Consider the following 17,560-nt stretch of genomic DNA (forward strand, 5'->3'; position numbering starts at 1 on the left):
TAGAACTACTGACAGAAGTAGCTACTTTTCTGTAGCTGTACTTTTCTCGCTGGAACTGCAAACAATTTTAGTTCTTAGAACACCATTTTGGGGAACTAAATTACAGTAGGGTCTAATCCAAAACAATAGGAGCTACAATGACATAAGTGTATGCTGATTGGGCAAATGCATGCCATACAAAACATCAGAACATTTACTTTCACTGTTGTCTGTCGCATTGTGCGATTCTCAGCCTTGATGACATGTAGTACTACCAGTTATCACAGGTGATTTAGTCCTTCTTTTGCTATTTCAATCTAATAATTTGTCTACATTCAATCTCCATTATCACAAAATACAAGTCACATAACAAACACAGTTCTGATGACAGCATCCTGCTTCTTCCAGTTGTTGATTTTGTTGAATAAAGGGCTTGATGTCACTGTCGGCCATCTTACGAGATTTCAAAGTTTCTATAGCGAAAGTGAGAATGCAACCAGGAAAATAGTACAAGAAGAAAATAACTGACTAAGTGAGAAAAGAAAATGATACATTTAGTTCTAATGTGATTAGCATTCACATTTATGGCAACACTGCGATGCATTAAAACTAGAAAAAAAAAAAAAGTGTGCTTGAGCATATTGTGCATTCTTTGGCTGTAGCTTGTTTTTGGTTTGTTTAGATCAGAGATGCCCAAACTAGGGCCATGGTAAACTTTGACTTGGCCCACCGTGCCATCTGAGAGGAGAGGGAGAATGATGGGGATGGTTTAGAAATTGTGGTTTCAAATTTAATGTAGCCTTTTATTTGTTTGTTTTGTTAATCTACAAAAAAAGCTAACTGAGATAAAATGTTCCCATTTAAATGCTGGAATTTGGTTTACAATGTGCATAACATCACACGGAAAGAGGATGACGCAGAGACTTTGGTGAGCAAATCAAGGCAAAGGCAGATTCTGCTTGACTAGTGTATTCTGCATGGAATTTCTCTGTGTTATATGCGATTATGTTTTTATTCCAATAAGTTATAATTTAAAATGTTATACTGCTTTAGTTAATACGATTTAACGTAATGTTTTCTATTTATTTGGAAATATTATTAAATAAATTACTCATAGCAAATTTTGCGTAATATAGTTTAATATATTTATCTTTGGTCCACGGCTCTCAATGACATTTGAATTTTGGCCCTTCATGAGAAAACGTTTGGGCACCCATGGTTTAGATCAATGCTGTGTTCATATTACAGTCAAACCACACCCTTCCAAAAGTTTTAGTCCTCTTTTTCTGGTGTTCACCAAAGATCAGGATTGCAGCGCTTTCTTTTTTTTTTATGTGTTTTCTATGATGAGTGCTAAATTAAAGAATGGACATCTCTCTCCAAGTATGTCCAAGATCTTTTTGGCCACTATGGAGTCCAAGTATCATTTAGAAAGATCAGCCAGAGTGTAATCAGAGGAAAGCTGCGATGGCTAGCTGTAGCATCATTAACAGCATTATCAGGATTTATCTGGCCAACAGTAGGGATGTGCAGCACGAATCCCTTCAGCTCAACGGCGACGTGATTGATGGAAGTAATTACCACAAGGAGCTGCATTTAGATCCTCTTAATGGAGGGATTGTTGAGGGATACACCATCTGAGAGAACCAAAAGGATAAGCGGTCTCCTCTTTTGCTTCATGCCAATTTGAATGCTCATGCTTGGATTCTTCACAGCCCTATATGTCAGTCTTGCACAAAAATCTGAACTTTAATTTGTGCATTCTGGAAATAGTCAACATGCCAGGGGGAAGTTACAATTCATCATCTAAATCCAAAGACATTCATAGTTCGGATTTCTATTTTTGATCAGGTGACATACATGTGCTTTTAACCACTTTATAGTCAAAATATCCATGGCAGGCCATGATTAAGAGTGCCGGTCTAATTTGGTCTTTAAAAAAAGCTACTTGAGAGATTGTTCTCATCTAAATGATATTCTGATTGCTCCAGGTTCTGAAGAAATAACGAAGCTCCTTTTGTAGTTTAGAAGCTTCATAAACCTATGGTCTACTGAGCAGATCTACTTTTTACTGGAGATTTTTTTCAGGCTTTCGCATATGTATTTAAATGATGGTGGTTTAACAAGGCCTGTCTGGGACTTCAGTGCTCCAGCAGACAGCGGAAAGGTAAATGCTTTCACAAAAGACTTCAGCACATTGTGCTGGTATCAGGTGATTTATTTAAGCTGAGCTCTGAGATCATGAGCCTCTTGGAGGAACAAAGAGCTCAACAGGTGAGAGAAGCAGCGGTTTGAGAGCACAGCAAAGAGGTCTAGGCGAACCAGAGAAAACCATCCGTTAGCATTCCCATTAATCTCAATGCCACTTGCTCTTGCTTTTGCAGTCAGGTGGTGTACAACATTCTACTAGCATTGACTAATGAGGCCATGCTAATCAGACAAACCTTGATTCTTTCATTCAGAGAAGGGCAAGGGACAAGAAAGGGACAAATAAGTGAATAACAGAAATAAAAGTACTTGGTGCTATTCTACAAATATTGTGAACATAAAAACACTTTTTCTTCTGTTTTCTCAACGTAATATAAATAAAAAAATTTTCTTTTTTAAATAATTTTTAATGTTCAGTTTCTTGCACAGACTGAATATCTTGCTTCATAAGAACTTAATGTATCATCAGGAGCCATAAGTATTGATTCATTTTTCTGAGGAAAACAAAGTCACCTACATCTTGAATGGCCTACTGGTAACCAGTGTTGGGCAATAATTCATTACTTTTTAAATATATTACCTCTGTCATCATTACAATATGATGCGTTTGTCCGTTACTTGGTAAATTAATTAATTTGGGCTGCAGTCTAGCCTACATCTTCCAGCAGCGACGCATTGTGGGATGGGTGGATGCCAACCAACCACCGTAAAGAAGACGCGACGTGTATGAGGCGCCAGACTGGACAAAAGTCAAGAAAGTCAATGAAAAGCAGAGAACAAGTGTGTGCGAGACAGAGACCAAATGCACGGGAGGCATTTTGAGTGTGCACGCGAGAGAAACTGGGTGCGCTCGAGAGAGAGACTGAATGCGCGTCAAGTAGACCGAGTGTGCATTCGAGAGAGACAGAGAAACTATTAACCATAACACTTTTGTCCACGTGGCCTCGGAATCTTCTAGGTGCGTTTTGGCAAAGCTCAGTCATGACTTTATGTTGCTTTTCATGAGAAGAGGGTTTTTTTGTGTGCAACTCTCCTATACAAGCCACATTTGTGGAAAATTTTTGATATTGTTGTCACATGCACACAATGACCACTCTTTGACATAAATTCCTGCAACTGCTTCAGAGTTGTTGTAGGCCTCTTGGTTGTCTCTCTGACCAGTTTCCTCCTGCCTCTTTCATCCACTTTGGAGTGACGTACTGATCCAGGGAGGGTCTGTGTTGTACCAAATACCTTCCACTTTTTAATAATATAATCCAAAATATGCCTTAAACAGTTATTATATTTTGGTAAAGGCATGGATGAAATATGACCCAGGCACAACTTCACAGTTTCCCCCTCAAGGTTTCCAATCCTAGTCAGGTGATAGATGTCACAGGTCAGGTGATGGGTGACAGAAAAAGAGGACTCAACATTTGTGTTCCTCCAGGCTGAAACCTTAGATACATCCCAAACGAACCATGTGAAATTCTTGAGGTCATTAAAATCGTCCACAGTAAGAGGGGCCACTTATGGGGGACTCAGCTCTGCTCATTCAGCTGCTAGAGAACAAACTGCAGTGTTTTTTTTATAAAGTCATTATACAGAACTGCCGCAAAAATACCACAGCTTATGTTGATGTTGGTGTGATTGTCTAGGGAGGTCAAGGACTTGAACAGGGAGAGAATATATAAGCCATGGTACAGTACCGAAGAATAATGAGCCTATTGTAATTACTGTTAAGGTAAGTGGGTATTTGTCACGAGCCCCTCGCATTCCATAAGCAGAGCAACTTGAGCCAGCTTTGTTTCTGTGCCAAAGTACATGCTGGAAGACACAAATGAATGCCCAGCCTCAAAAACAGAGAGATTCATTATCTGTCTGTGCTGTCTGGTGTTATTTAAAGGCTGAAGGGCAATGCATTAGGGCTGCACCATATTGGGAAAATCTGACCTTGTGATATTTTGTATTTCTGCAATATATATTGCAAGATGAATGCAATTTCACCAGATGACTACAATAGCTCAAATAAAAAAAAAATCATTAATTTAGCTTGATTGGATTATGCACAGCTAGTGTTTTTCAGCCACTAGCTTTATACAGCATCAATGTTTTAATGCAATTAAAATACAATCAGTTAAACCGAGTTAAGCATTCATTTAGTTCTTCAAGCATAAAACGAGCTAATAAAACTAGATAAAAATGCTAGCACCATCAGTAGCAGCAAGCTAGCGCAGAAACTCCATTGAAAATACCGGGGTAAAAAAATGTTCGTCTTTTAAAGACATGGCGGTAGGCTTGGGCGGTAATACGGTAATATGAGATACCGCGGTATCTAAAAACACAACGGTATCAGTTTCTATACATTCATAAAAACAATGCACTTATATAGGAGACAAGGATTAAGTCGCACACCAAGTGACCTGGTCTCGGAAAAAAACACAACTTCAGCTGTTTGGCAGTATTTCAGGTTTCAAGCGAACGAGAAGGGAGAGGTGGTAAATACAGATTTGCAGAATTGTGCAACAAAAAGGTGACCGCGAGAGATGGAAATACCTCGAACCTAAGGTTGCATATATGAAACTACAATCCACTAACTGCAGCGAGGATGGACCCGAGTTCAATGCATTCCGATGCAGGACCAACAACATCTAGGTCCACCGCCAGTACGCAGCCGATGATAATGGGGGTCTTCTGGAAAACAACAAAGTACAAAAAGGGACAGTGTCCATTGAAAAACCTGTACTGATGTAGGGACAAATTACTTGGCGAAGGAAATGGTCTCTTTCCACACAGTTTTTAAAAAAAGTCCTTTAAGGACATGGTCAAATTTAATTGATTTGTGTGTGCGTCATTGCACAAAAACTGTTCTGGATGTTTGTTAATTTTATTCGGTTTGACTGTTGTATTTGCACTTTTTTATAAACTGCTATTTGTTGCTAATAAAAGTTGTTAATGTTGTTATTTTGTTATGGTTTCAGTATTAGTGTTTGGTATTCAGTTTCTGAATGGTTTAGGCACAAACTAAGAGTTTGGTGATGTTATCGGAGCCTTACGTCATCATTTTTTTATTATTTACAGTAATACCATATACCGAGGTAAAATAGGGAGGAGGTTTGACAGTATCAAAATTTGGATACCGCCCAAGCCTACATAGCGAGGGAAAATTAAGTTTAATGCAGTGCTTCTTGTCCAGTCTGAGACCCACTTTATATTGTACATCTATAAGGCACTGAAGATCACTGATTTTTTTAAGAAATCAGATCTTAAATGTGGAGATTTTGTAATGGAAAGACAGTTTACCAAAAGCGCTAGGACTGGCTGACTGAAAAGTCAAACCCAGCTAAAATTTAATAAACAGCAACAGGAAACACTAAATGTAGCTGACCTGCTCATCGAACTGACAGCTTCTTTGTCCGGGAGTATTACCCATGAGCCTTAAGATCAGTGGTGGCAGCAAGACATCAGGGGGCCGAGGGAGCCCACCTCTTACCCAGACTTTTCCCTGAACCTAGCGTGAGCTTAGGGGAGGAAGAATGCCATCAAACTCTTGCGGTGATTAAGATCTCTTCCTGCTCAATGACAGGTCCCATAGCCATGTAACGTAAATACAGCCTGGAGCAGAGCCAAGCTGTCACTGATGCAGAAACTCAAACTGCACCCCTGATCAGACGGGCAACTTCTGAGAGCCGCCTTGGAAAGGTTATGCCCACAGGCTATGAATTAGCAAGTGCTGTGAAAACCAGACGAAATTCTGAATGTTGGTGAAAAGAACAAAGTCACAGAGCGAAAAGCCTTCTGGTCTAAGAGCTGGCACATTCTAATACTAGAACTAGTGGATTATATTTATCATCTTTCATTTTTTGTCAGAACTATTTGGTGGGAAGTGCCTAAAATCCTCATAAAACACCAAGAAAGGACAAAAAGGCATCAAAATAATACATAATAGGGCTGCACAATATATCGAAAAAGTATTGTTATCGTAATAATATCCATAGGCGTCAAGGTGGCACAGTGGGTAGCATGGTTACCTCACAGCAAGAAGGTCACAGGTTCAAGCCTCTGCTGGGTCAGTTGGCATTTTTATGTGGAGTTTGCATGTTTTCCCTGTGTTCGCGTGGGTTTCTCCCCCAAGTCCAAATAAATACTAGGGGTATAACGTGATTCATACAGATCACAACCCACGATTCATAATACAAGTGGCCCGCGACACATTGTAGATTAACCCTAAATTTGTAACGATCGCAGAGAGATCGCCTCTCACGTCATTCAAATCACATGTATGAAAGCATTTAGGCTTTTCTGTAAAATATAATGATGATGGAAGAAGTTGTGGTAGGTTATTTGTGGTGGGTTTCTTAGGTTATTAAAGGTGTTTTCTGTCTCTACTTGTTTAGCCTGCATTAATGCCTTAAGTGTAAGCTGCACGATTATTCATTAAAAGTTCGGGATCTCAACACCCACACAACAAAAATTATAAAAATCATGGCGATTTGCATGTTTATTAATCCTTCGAATCGCTGCATTCAAATCTGTGTTTAAAAAATCCAAAATGGTGGTGACAACCAGCCATCAAAAATATGCCACTGAATAATTCTTCAAAAATGATCATCTGGCAATGAAACGAAGTTTTGAGTGAATAACTGAATCATTTATTGAAAATGAGACTAAAAATAAATATGGGTTTTCAAAATTATACTGTTAGATTTATACATTTAATGTTATAAGCAACAGTAGTAGTAAGAGTGAATTTTTCCCAGTACTGAATATTTCACTATTTATTTTTATTCAGCTGATTATTTCTTCTTTTTATTTTCAGAAACCAAAAGAAACCAATAGGGGACTAAAAAAATTATAGTGTAATCCGAACTGTGAGATTTGTGATTGTTGCACCACTAATAAATACTAATGCGGGGAGACAAGAAAGGAAAATAACAGCCGATAAATGGCATGGGATGATAACAGGTTTCAAGGTTTACCACGGTTTGTATTTTAATTATTTAGCCTGACAAGTTTACTGTAAATGTTTCCCAAAATAAAATGTTTTTTGTTCAATGGGGGGGAAAAGTTGTTTTGTTTTTTTACTCAGACATTTAAACAGAACTTATTTTAGAGCAGTAATCACAATAAAGTGAACCCGTGATATTTTTCATCATGATAAATGCATCAAATATATCATAAATACATCAAATAATCACTGGGGAACATCTTACTGTAATATTTCTCACAAACCTGCAATCTGCTTCCTTCATGTCTTCATTCTGCTGTTTATCTGACACTGCCGAGGCAGAGATTAAGGCACACTCTGACAGGAATGTGGGAATGGTGGGCGGGGAGAACTAGCATTAAAAGCACAGGCAACAGAAACAGCTACATGGTTGTTCAGAGCAGAAAATTCTAATATTCTGAAAGGTATAATAAATAATCTGATGCGTGTTTTAAGACGAAACTTTACAGACACATTCTGGAGACACAAAAGACTTCTCTTAAATCTTAAAAAAGAGGTAAAATAGGTGCCCTTTAACTATTGGAGCGAGCAATAATGTGAAAATGTTAATATTTAACTATTAAGATAACCAATTAAGTCTCCAAACATTTGGCGCTGACGTGAACTGAATCAATGAATTTTTCCCAAAAATATAACAATAAAACTTTAATAAGCATTTCACTATATGATGTGGTTTGTAACATTTAAGAGCAATAAAGTCACTTTCCTAGGAAAAATCCAGACTGTCAAATGACTATATCACTTTTTATATCAACCTTATATGTCCTGTCACTCAAGTACATGGTACGAACAGTTTGCAGGATCAGTTACAACTACAGAACTTTCTAGATGGGGGGTGGAGTTGACAATAAGGCTCTTATCAGTTCTAGCTTCCCGTTTTTACACCTCCACTGCTTAAACAAACACATGGAGCACAATGGACTACATGCAGTCAAGTCAACACAGAGAACATGCATTCACGCATACATACATTCATGCATACTGAGCATGAAGCTTGCTTTGTTCTGCCACTGAAGGGTTTTCGGTCATGTAATCCCAAGCAGTTTACACTGAGCACACATTCATCCATCTTTCTTGTCACATTCTCTGCAGGAGGCTCCAGGTTTACTCTTTGTGCTCTTAGGTGATGTATTATCTTAACAGTGCTCCTTGTGATGTCATTTCCTAGGAAATTCTCTTGTGATTACATGCAACTCAGAGTCTCGTTTTTGACGTTCTACAGAACAGAGACTAATCCACGCATGGCACATTAAATGTGTTTTTACAGTACAGCTTTGAAGCACTAAGACAAAACTTTTCCAGATCATGAGGGATTGCATATGAAATGTAACTTTGGTTGAATTGTGTACTTAACCAAACACACAAAAATCTCTCACTTTCACCACCTTTCAGAATTCAGAGGTTCACATAAGTGCAGAAGGCACGAAGCTTACAAAAGCACGAGGGCTCAATCTAATAAACTAAAGCAGAGCAAGTATTTCCAGCCAATTATCGCTGAAATCCTTTTTTTCTGGAAAAACAACACTTAGTCCTGCAGAATAAGGACACGGCTAACGCAAATATGAAATAACAAGCCTTCTTGTCACAGCCGTTTAAAAGCATTCTGATTAGATCAAAGACTTGGTAATTTCATAAATCCTGTCCTGGCTTTGGTTCAAAATCCAAAACCATAGCACGTACTGTGAAACTGAAACTTGAAAATGTTATGATTGTTCTGTGTGGTTTTATTAGTCTCAGGTATGATCATTAGGCTGTAAATTCAAAAAGGGTTTCAATCATCAACATAAATAGAAAGGTAAAAACTTTAATAATACAATAAATAATAATACATTTTATATGCAATGTGGCTTTTAAAATGCTCTTATTTCTTAAGCTTTTTTTAAATTCCTCAGGTAAAAAGGCAATTATTAGAGTATTTCTACAAAATGTATAGAATTAAATTTTTATTTGACAAATTGTAAACAAGCTGTACAAAAATGAACAAGTATCCCATACATTTTGAAATCAAACTGTTGAGGATAAAAACACAATAAGCCCTGGGCTTGTTTCCATTGTGGTCCTCGCTGTAAAAAAAAGAAAGTATAGCTGCAAAATACAGATGATGCATAAAACAAACAGTACCTCCACATTTTAAAACAAGAACAAAGTTATTTACAAATACATTCATTCATTTTCTTTTTGGCTTAGTCCCTCTATTAATTAAGGGTCACCACAGTCGAAGGAACCACCAACTTATCAAGCATATGTTTTACGCAGCGGATGCTCTAACAGCTGTAACCCTATCACAATACAATAATATATGAAAATAAAACATCATTATCCACCATGCAAACTAATTATCCTCAAACAACCATCTTTTGATTGCTTTTTTTGAACCTCCTTAAAAGACTTTTATTTTTCTTGATCGATTTAGGTAATTTGTTCCACATGACTGCACTTGTATATGAAAACATATTTTCCCTATTAGACTTCTAAATTTAAATAGACAAATATTAAAATTCCAACCCCTAGTACTATATGAATGCTGTTGCCTCACCATTTGAATATAGTACACCAAATAACTAAGAACCACATTATTAAACGTTGTACGTATCATTGCAAGTTATAGAAAAAAACATACTCTATTACTAACAGTTAACATACCCAATTTTTTAAAATAACTGACATTTTTAAATTATGCGTACTAATTTATTTTGTGCCTTTTGTAATTTTCCTGCATACTCTGTAAGCTGCTACTATACCAAAATGAGGTAGCATAATCAAAATGGGTTTGAATCAAAGCTCCTGCCAATAATTAAAGAATGAACATCCGACAGATCAGCTTGCCTTGCTAAGAACCTAATTTTTCCACTGATAATTTATTATCTATTAAACTTCCCAAATAATTTACAACATTTTTGACTCAATTATCAAACCATTAATCCCAACCACAAAAATATTGTATTTCTTTAATTTCACTCTTGAAGCAAATAAAATAGCCTTCTGTCTTACCTATGTGTAAAGAAAATTTATTATCCAAAAAACAGTTGTACAAACTTCTTAACTGGGAACTCATGATTTCTTCCAGGGCCCTTTTGTCTTGATGAAATGCTAAAATTGCGGCATCATCAACATAGAGTTCCTCTGAACATGCTACTTTTAAAATCATTATTATATAAAAGAAAAAATATTAGACCTAAAATACTTCCTTGAGAAACTCCACAATTGATTGATATATTACACTTAATCATATAATAGTGTCTCTGTATCTGTGGTTACACTCAGTAAACAGCGGTGAGTTCGGTGAACTGATGAGCTTCAAGGCCAATCACAGTAATTTTTTGTTGAGCATGTGAACACAATGGCAAATCAGCACTGTTTAAGAACGTGCTCCAGAGCGCTAAAATGAATTCCAGTATCGTGACAACCCTAGATATTTGTGAACGAGAATTGTATTGACAACACGGTCACATACATAACTATTAAAAACATTTTAGGTATTTTGTTGCAATGTAAAAGTACTCCAACTCTTTGTAGGCATTTCTAAATACAGTGGTCCCTCGCTAAAACGCGGTTCACCTTTTGCAGCTTCGTGGAATTTTTTGTGCAATTTGACATGTTTTTTTTCTACAGCGCATTGTGTTCTGCGTCCTGATTAGTGCATTTCATTCTGTGTCTGATTGGCTGTAGACCATTGTCAATAAATCACCGTGCTGTGTCTCCTGTACAGTACAAAATGAATTTAGCTTGCTAAATTTACATAAATCTTCGATCGCTAGCAGTGAGACTCTGAAGTGCTGTACTGTATGTTTGCAAGTTTTCTCCCAACAATGTCGACAAAACATCAGTCAAAGGCGCCTGCGGTATCTCCCATTAGGCAGAGGAAGATGCTAACCATTGCATTAAAATTTTAACTTCTGGACATGCTAAAAGGAAGGTAGAAGTTAAGCGGCTGTAGGGCGTCATTTCGGAATAAATAGATTTTTGATTTTGTTCTATGATACTGGACTTATTTTTCTATGTAGGTTTGAACTTTGAGAGTTTAATTAAGAGAGAAAAGTGCAAAAGTGGTAATGTCTGTCTGAGAAAAGTGTATCAAAAAAAAAGTGTAAAAAATAAAGCTGACTACTTCGCGGATTTCACCTATTGAGTGTTATTTTTAGAGCGTGACTCCCACAAATAACGAGGGACAACTGTATCTAGGCAAAAAAAAAAATCTCTATATAAATAAATAAATAAATAAATAAATATATATATATATATATATATATATATATATATATATAAAAATATATAAATAAATCTATCTATCTATCTATCTATCTATCTATCTATCTATCTATCTATCTATCTATCTATCTATCTATCTATCTATCTATCTATCTATCTATCTATCTATATATATATATATATATATATATATATATATATATATATATATATATATATATATATATATATATATATATATATATATATATATATATATATATATCCACCACATCAACATCCATTTTCAATGACAATATAGAAACAGCAGTTTAATAAAAAACAGAGAAAGCTTTTCAGCAACTGTCAGTGTCTTAAATATGATGCCAGACTGGGCCAACAGGCAAAAACACAGACAGACTGATCTTGGCCTGAGAGGATAACAGCAGTAATTACACAGTTGTGAAAGTAAGAATGATAACAGAGAGTATAACTGGAGGAGATCAGTGCCTCTTTGTGTATGTGCACGCACGCACGCGTGTGTGTGTGTGTGTGTGTGTGTGTGCGCGTGTGTCTATCCATGCATGAGGATGCTCGATATCACAATAGTGAAAATGAGTCACTAAATAAGCTCTGAAAACCCTCTCGCCAACATGAAGCTTTCATTTCCTCCCCATTATCATGCTCAGATCCCTAGTGAGGGCACTCAACTGACCTCTGCACGGTCGGTCTTACAGTTTTACTTTTAAACTTCATGCCTCACAATGAAAATTGAATCTATAATACTTTTTTTAATTCCGCTCAAATCCCTTTTGAAGAAATCAAACAACAGCCTCGTTTTTTTGGAGACGATTTCAAAGTGCCCTCCAACTGTGCAATCCAATTCCACACAATTCAGGGAACTTGGCCAACATATTTTACATTTCTATCTGGTCATTAATGTTTACAGAAAGAGCACGATTGCATTTGACAAAACTGTAGTAGGGGGAAGGGTTGTGACCAAGGCCACTTTGACCATCTATTGTCCGGAATCTGCAAAGCTCTGAAAAAGGTCCCATTACCCCAAAGGTCCACTGAATGGGCGATTAGCATGTCTTCTAACACTGACCTTTCAGCCTCATTACCATCAGCCTTCCTAGTGAGCATCACTAACTAGCAAACCTTAAACAACACTCTCAAAAGACACAGCAATCATCTCCCGTCACAAGACAAAACCAACCTGCAATTCAATTAGCATGGACCGTCCATCCATTAATTCTCCAAACCACTTGTCCTCTGTAGGGTGGAATGGAGCAAGATAATCTAATGATGTCAGATCTAAAGCCTTCTGCAGACTGTGCAATTTCAGCAATCTTATGAGATCATCACAAATTACACTGTGCAACTTGGATGTAATGAACTTGGGTATGACATGTTTGCAGACTGTGATGATGCCTAATGATGAATCATATAAGCGATGATGGTGCAATTTAATATACTGTAGACTAGAAGAATAAAACATAATTAGCATATGCTAGTGGCAAACAAACAGAGCAAGATCAGAGATGCACAAATATGGAGATCTCGAAGAGCTTACAAAGTCTGTCAAGGTGTCAAAGCACTCCATGAAATCATCCATTGCACACAAAGATCTGCTGAGCATTTTTAACAACTGTTTTGAAATGTAATGACAACAACCAAGGTGTGCATGAGAATTCATGACCTGTTTTTGATTCTTTTAGATGTCTGTTCATATTTTAGTAAGTTTGTTTGGAAATGGACTTAGTCCCTGTTTACACTAATGCGTTTTAGTTTTAAAATGCACAAGTTTTGCTACGGTTATGCCTTCCGTCCACACTACCCTGGAGTTTTCAAGCCCTGAAAACTGAGCTTTTCAAAAATGTTGAAGTCGGCGCCAGTGGTGTAGTGGTTAGTGCGTCAACATATGCACTCTGGTGCTCACGGTGACCCGAGTTCAATTCCCGCCTCGTAGTCCTATACTGATCCTTCCCCTTTCTTTGCTCCCCATGCTTTCCTGTCAATACTCCCTATTGTCCTATACAATAAAGGTGAAAACCCCTAAAAAATAATTATTAAAAAAAAAATTTTAAAAAAAGAACGAAAATGCTGAAGAGGCTGTTTTGGTTTTAAACCGCTGCTGCTCCGTGTCAGTGTGGATGGGGAAATGGAGACGTCTGAAAAGGCGTGGCTACAGACATTCTAATTGGGGCTTTTTCCTCAGTACTAGGTGCACAAATTTAGTCTTGCACCCTTTCCTTAAGTTCAGACTTCGCAAGTTTGATATGGAAAACAAATTCCCGAGAACACGTCAGGTAAATTTTCAAAGGGAAAGGTAACCTCATTCGATTAACCCTGGCTACGTTGTTTCACTATCTCAACAATAAAATGAAAACATGATATAGGGGAACTGCCTATATTCATTTTGATATTAACAACCTAACAGATACTAAAAATGTTGAGTCATCCTGTAGGTACATATTTATAATAGTCATCTTCACTGTACGCATATATACAGTTACATTATCAGCCCCCCTTAATTTTTTTTTTCTTTTTAAATATTTCCTAAATTATGTTTAACAGAGCAAGGAAATTTTCACAGTATGTCTGATAATATTTTTTCTTTTGAAGAAAGTCTTATTTGTTTCATTTTGGTTAGAATAAAAGCAGTTTTTAATTTTTTAAAAACCATTTTAAGGTCAAAATTATTAGCCCCTTTAAGCAAATTTTTTTTCCGACTGTCTACAGAACAAACCATCGATATACAATAACTTGCCTAATTACCCTAACCTGTCTAGTTAACCCAATTAACCTAGTTAAGCCTTTAAATTTCACTTTAAGCTGTATAGAAGTGTCTTGAAAAATATCTAGTCAAATATTATTTACTGTCATCATGGCAAAGATAATTGTATTCTCCGGTGAATAGAAATTGGGGAAAAATAATAAACAGTGGGGTTAATAATTCTGACTTCAACTGTATATATGTATATATATATATATATATATATATATATATATATATATATATATATATATATATATGTGTGTGTGTGTGTGTGTGTATATATATATATAAGTATGAACTGTCTGACATGCGCTGCTCTCATAGGGGGAGGTGTGCTCAAAGCACCCGCCTACTGCCTGGAGCTCAGACGTGCACATATGCTGCAGCGAATGTCAGTGAGTATGTGGTCACGTGATGTGCATTTTCAGTGGTGTAGTGTGGATGGAGATCTTTTTAGAAATGCTACATCAAATGTCAGTGTGGATGTGGATCGTTTTCATTCTAAAATGCAGTTTTAAATCTAAAACGTATTATTTTTACTGGGCCTCAGTCGCATGCCTTTAACTTGATGTGCACCAGTGTTCAGAATAGCAGCAATCACACTTAATCAAACAAACCAAAGTAGCAGGGCAATCAAATGTCTTACACTATGACAAAGGACCACCATTAAGGAGCGAGGCTGAAAAAAAAAAAAACACATCTGTTTCGCATTGGTCATCCTTCATCTGGAACAGCTCAAAAATTTACAACGTATACCTGGTATAACCATGTTTAGGGTTTCGAAATGACAACACTTGTTCATGTGATAATCACATGGGAACAGATTTCTCACAGATGCTTTCAAAAAAAAACACCATGTTCTCCAAAACAGCATGCATATGGTATGTGTAGTTGTCACCATCACCATGGTGAAACCTGATATATTTTAATGAGAAATGGAAATCCGCAGCTGTGATCTGTCCACCTACAGTAGCAAGATTATAGTTTATGTACAATAACTACAGACTGCAGGTTACAATCAGACTACAGCAGCAAGTACTGCATGAAACACTTCAATTCAGTTCAACATAAGAGCTCAGATGTGTTTCCGACCCAATCAGCCCAATGGTTTCTGCAAACAAATAATCATTGAGCCACATGCGTCAATATTTATGACCAAAGCACTCTTGCTTATGTATGAAATTGCTTAATTTCACCAGCTGGCAGAATTTTTATTAAAAGTAAATAAGATATAAAATCCCAGCCAAGTCTAAAGAGAAAAGTGTTTGTGTTTAAGCAAGCATGCACAAAATTGCCAAAATTTTAAACTGTTATGACAGTATTGCAACAATCACCATAATTATTATGCCAAATTAAAAAATTTACACTAAACACAATATGCACATATAATGCACATTTCTTTATTTTTCATCCAAACAAATGCCTTGAACTTGAGTCTCTGGGTGTACTAAAATAGAAATTTACATACTCTCTCAAAATAATAACCTGCAACAAAGTTTCACTATTGAGGTAAAGTTGGTTTTATATTCACACATTCATTCAATGACAGCTTGTGACATGCTCCCTATATTGTTTACCATGGTACTTTGAATAATCCGCCTGAAATCACATGACGTCAAAACAACATTAGCACTATATATTTGACGGTGAACAATGGTGTACTTTGATTGTCATTGGCTGCTAATATGATTTCCCTATTTAAAATTTGCAAAGAAATCTTTTTCTGAAATGTGCGATGTGCGAATATAAAACCAACGTTACCTTAATTAAACACAATATGCACAGATAACCTTTTGGGTTTCCATTATATTTTATCCAAACAAATGCCTTGAACTTGAGTCTCTGAGTGTACTAAAACAGAAGTTTACATACTCTCTCTCAAAAAAAAAAAAAAAAAACCTGCAACAAAGTTTCACTTCTTGTTTATTCAACATATGATCCTGCCAAACACAAACAACAAACTTCATTGACATTAAATGACCATGGCAACCCTATTTTTCCGCAAAATACCATGATTACTACAATAGTTGCTAATTAAACTGAAGCAAGTGCCACCACTACAACCTAAAAAGCAATTAGAACACAAACAGACTGAAGATTCATACGCAATATAAACTTTAAAACAGCAGCAATGTTTTTATTTCTTGCGGAAACTCTGGTGTTGTAATTAAGGGTTCAGTCAGGGTTCTGGTTAACCTTTACACAAAACACGGAAAAGTAGTTTGTTTTTTCCAAAGCCCACACAGGAAGATTAAGCGGTGACTGTGGGTTTTGCATGATTAATAACCCAGCAGAGAAGTTTCTGTAATCCAGACTCACCTGAGACACGAGCGGGATGAGCGTTTGCTCCACCGAGCGAGTTTGGATCTCCAACCCGCAATCAAAGTTCCCACCGCCGCAAGGAGACGAAGCCATTCCCGCCGATCCGACCCCCGCTGGAGCTCACAACAACACTGAGTTTGCTGGTCTCTCAATGCCGCAAGCGTGTGTTTGGTTTAGTTTAAAAGCAGGCGATGAGAGCGAGCCCTCCGTTAAAATCCACGCGCGCTCGCTCCTGAGTGACGGACTGCTCATGTACATGCAATATCGCAAACTACAAGCACAGGAGTGAGTGAGAGAGTGAGTGAGTGAGTGACTGCTGCAGCCACTGGCGAGTCAGTATCTGAGAGAGAGAGGGAGAGAGAAACGCACGCACACACATATACACACGCACGCGCGCGCACTGAATTCTGAATTGTTATAAATGAATCCTAAAATGTTTATTGTTGAATATACTGTTTATTTTTTATTGTTTTATCCAAAAATGTTGATTGTTAAATTGACTTTATTATTATTGGTTTATGCTAAAATGTTGATTGTTTATATCATGTTTATTTTTATCAGTTTGTCGTAAAATGTTGATTGTATATATATTTATTTATTTTCTTTTCGTCTTAGTCCCTTTATTCATTTGGGGTCGCCATGATTGTATATATACTGTTTATTATTATTGTTTTATCCTAAATGTTGATTGTTAAATAGACTGTTCATTATTATTGTTTCATCCAAAAATGTTGACTCTTTATAGACTGTTTATTATGGTTTTATCGTAAAATGTTGATTGTCAATAGACTGTTTATCATTATTGTTTTATCTTAAAATGTTTATTGTTAATATACTGTTAATTATTGTTTTTTATCACTACTATTATGTCATTTATTTTCATGTGTACTATTTAATGTAAACATCACAAATGCTTTGGCAATATACTTGTAACATTTGTCATACCAATAAAGCATGTTTGAACTGAACTGAACTGAGTTGAATTGAACTGAACTGAACTAAACGGAATTGAATTTAACTGAACTGAACTGAACTGAACTGAACTGAATTGAACTGTACTGTATTAAACTGAACTAGACTGAATTAACTTGAAT

The 17,560-nt window shown here is 36.5% G+C and overlaps 1 protein-coding gene across 1 annotated transcript in view; it reads right to left on the bottom strand.

Annotated features, from left to right (window-relative positions):
* The window catches only part of ctnnal1 (catenin (cadherin-associated protein), alpha-like 1), a 144,664-nt gene extending 127,896 nt beyond the window's left edge, over positions 1–16,768 (bottom strand). Inside the window, exon 1 of the mRNA XM_056479946.1 lies at positions 16,464–16,768. Coding sequence (XP_056335921.1) covers positions 16,464–16,559 — 96 coding nt within the window. The 5' untranslated portion in view covers positions 16,560–16,768. The remainder of the gene's footprint in view (positions 1–16,463) is intronic.
* Between the last annotated feature and the right edge of the window lie 792 nt (positions 16,769–17,560).

Source organism: Danio aesculapii, chromosome 19 (genome assembly GCF_903798145.1).
Source record: "Danio aesculapii chromosome 19, fDanAes4.1, whole genome shotgun sequence".
NCBI lineage: Eukaryota > Metazoa > Chordata > Actinopteri > Cypriniformes > Danionidae > Danio > Danio aesculapii.